General features: G+C 45.4%; 1 protein-coding gene across 1 annotated transcript in view; it reads right to left on the reverse strand.

Annotated features, from left to right (window-relative positions):
* The window catches only part of LOC103607105 (melanoma antigen preferentially expressed in tumors-like), a 2,883-nt gene that overhangs the window by 363 nt on the left and 835 nt on the right, over positions 1-1,685 (reverse strand). Inside the window, exons 2-3 of the mRNA XM_008591653.1 lie at positions 1,119-1,606; positions 11-306 (exon numbers count right to left, since the gene is read on the reverse strand). Of these exons, the coding sequence (XP_008589875.1) occupies positions 11-306; positions 1,119-1,606 (784 nt within the window). The remainder of the gene's footprint in view (positions 1-10; positions 307-1,118; positions 1,607-1,685) is intronic.

Here is a 1,685-nt window from a genome sequence, read left to right on the forward strand (position 1 = left end):
ATTGTAATGCGCTTGGAGGCGAAGCTAAAGACACGGAGGTGGGAACAGTGGCTCAGGGCCGGAATGACAGCAGTGAGAGTGGAATCAGTCATCAGACAATTATCTATCTCTAGATGCTGCAGCGTGCCTGAGACACTCGCCAGCAGAGTCTGGAAGGCCTCAGAATGTTCCCAGGATATCTTGTTGTTGCAGAGACTCAGCAATCTTAGATGGGGGGCTGCAGGGCTCTGGGACAGGACAGTGATGTCTCTGTTAGAAAGTCCACAGAAAGAGAGATACAATGCATCCAGCTGAGGTGGCAGGCATCTGTAGACAGAAAAAAGAAAGGTATTTCTGCACAATGAGGATTGGACCAGGACAAGGAGTCCTGAGTTGGAGGTATCTACCTACGGCTCCAGAATAAACTGATTTGCACATATGTTGCAACAGCAGTTAACAATGTGGGCTTTGGAATCAGACTCTAAGAAAGTTACTTTTCCACTCTGAGATAAAGTTTTTTAAATCTTTAAAACATGCACAATAGGAATCATTATGCAGTGTTGTGGGAAAGATTAAGTGGAAAAAAATTTAATGCACTTAATACTTACAATGTCTTCAATGGTGGATTTAGTTTACTTATTTGGTGGGGAGGGAACTGGGAACGCAGTCCACTAAGGATTCCCTTTGACCAAAACCCAAACGACAAGTTCTCGATTCAGGGCCTATCGCTTGGGTAAAATACAGGAGCAAAATGATCTGACAGTATTAACTGTTCTGGCCAGACCATGATGAGGTGCATCAGTGCTACAGCATAAAACATTTCCCCATCTGAACGTCTCCCCTTCCTCCCTAAAAGGCTGTAAACTCCAAGGGGAGAAGGACTGTGTCTTTTTCACCAATGTATCTACAAACATATCATGGTGTCTGCACATGGTCAACTGACTGACCGAATGAATGAATGATCACAGCTTACTTTTCTAGTTTCTCTAGCCTAGCTAGTTTCATACTCCCAGGAGTGCCCATATTGAGGTGGAAGGAGGAATGGGTTACAAGGAGAGTAGGAATATCCAAGAATGGTTGCTCTCCTGTCTTAACAACGGGGTGGTTCAGGGAACCCAGGTCTTTCCCCAACTCCTCACCTGAGCAGTTCGTGAAGCGAATGCGTGCGGCAGGAAGACAAACGGATCTGCTGAAGGGTTTTCATCTGCCCAAGATGGGTGAGAAAAGTCCCAAAGCTTTTCCTCATACAAGATGTAAAAGGGATTTGAGACAAACTAAGGCTGTGGAGGTGGGTCATCTGAGCCAAAAGGGTGGTGACTTGACTCAGATAAATCTCATTCACTTTCAGGTGACCAATGCATCCCATATCCAGAAGCTGCAGGATGTGTTCGTGGGCAAGCCTTCCATCAATTTGCAAATCTCTGCAGCAGAGGTGCAAGGACCCAAAGCTCTGCTGTACTTTATTCCGAAGTAAAGAAAGAAATCGCCCTGTTCTCAAGGTACCATCTAGGGAAATGTCCACTAATAATTCCACAGGTTTCCTGGATGACTGAGGCTCAGAGTCCGAATTTACAAGTTCGAGGCACCGAACTCTGTTTTGGGCTTCTTCTAGTTTCATGATAGAGTGCTGAGAGTGAACACATGAACGAAAACAGAAAGGGAATGTGGGGCTGATCTCAGAGCGCGATAGATTCAATGAGATTGTG

The sequence above is a fragment of the Galeopterus variegatus genome, unplaced genomic scaffold (assembly GCF_000696425.1).
Source record: "Galeopterus variegatus unplaced genomic scaffold, G_variegatus-3.0.2 Scaffold7127, whole genome shotgun sequence".
Classification (NCBI taxonomy): Eukaryota; Metazoa; Chordata; class Mammalia; order Dermoptera; family Cynocephalidae; genus Galeopterus; species Galeopterus variegatus.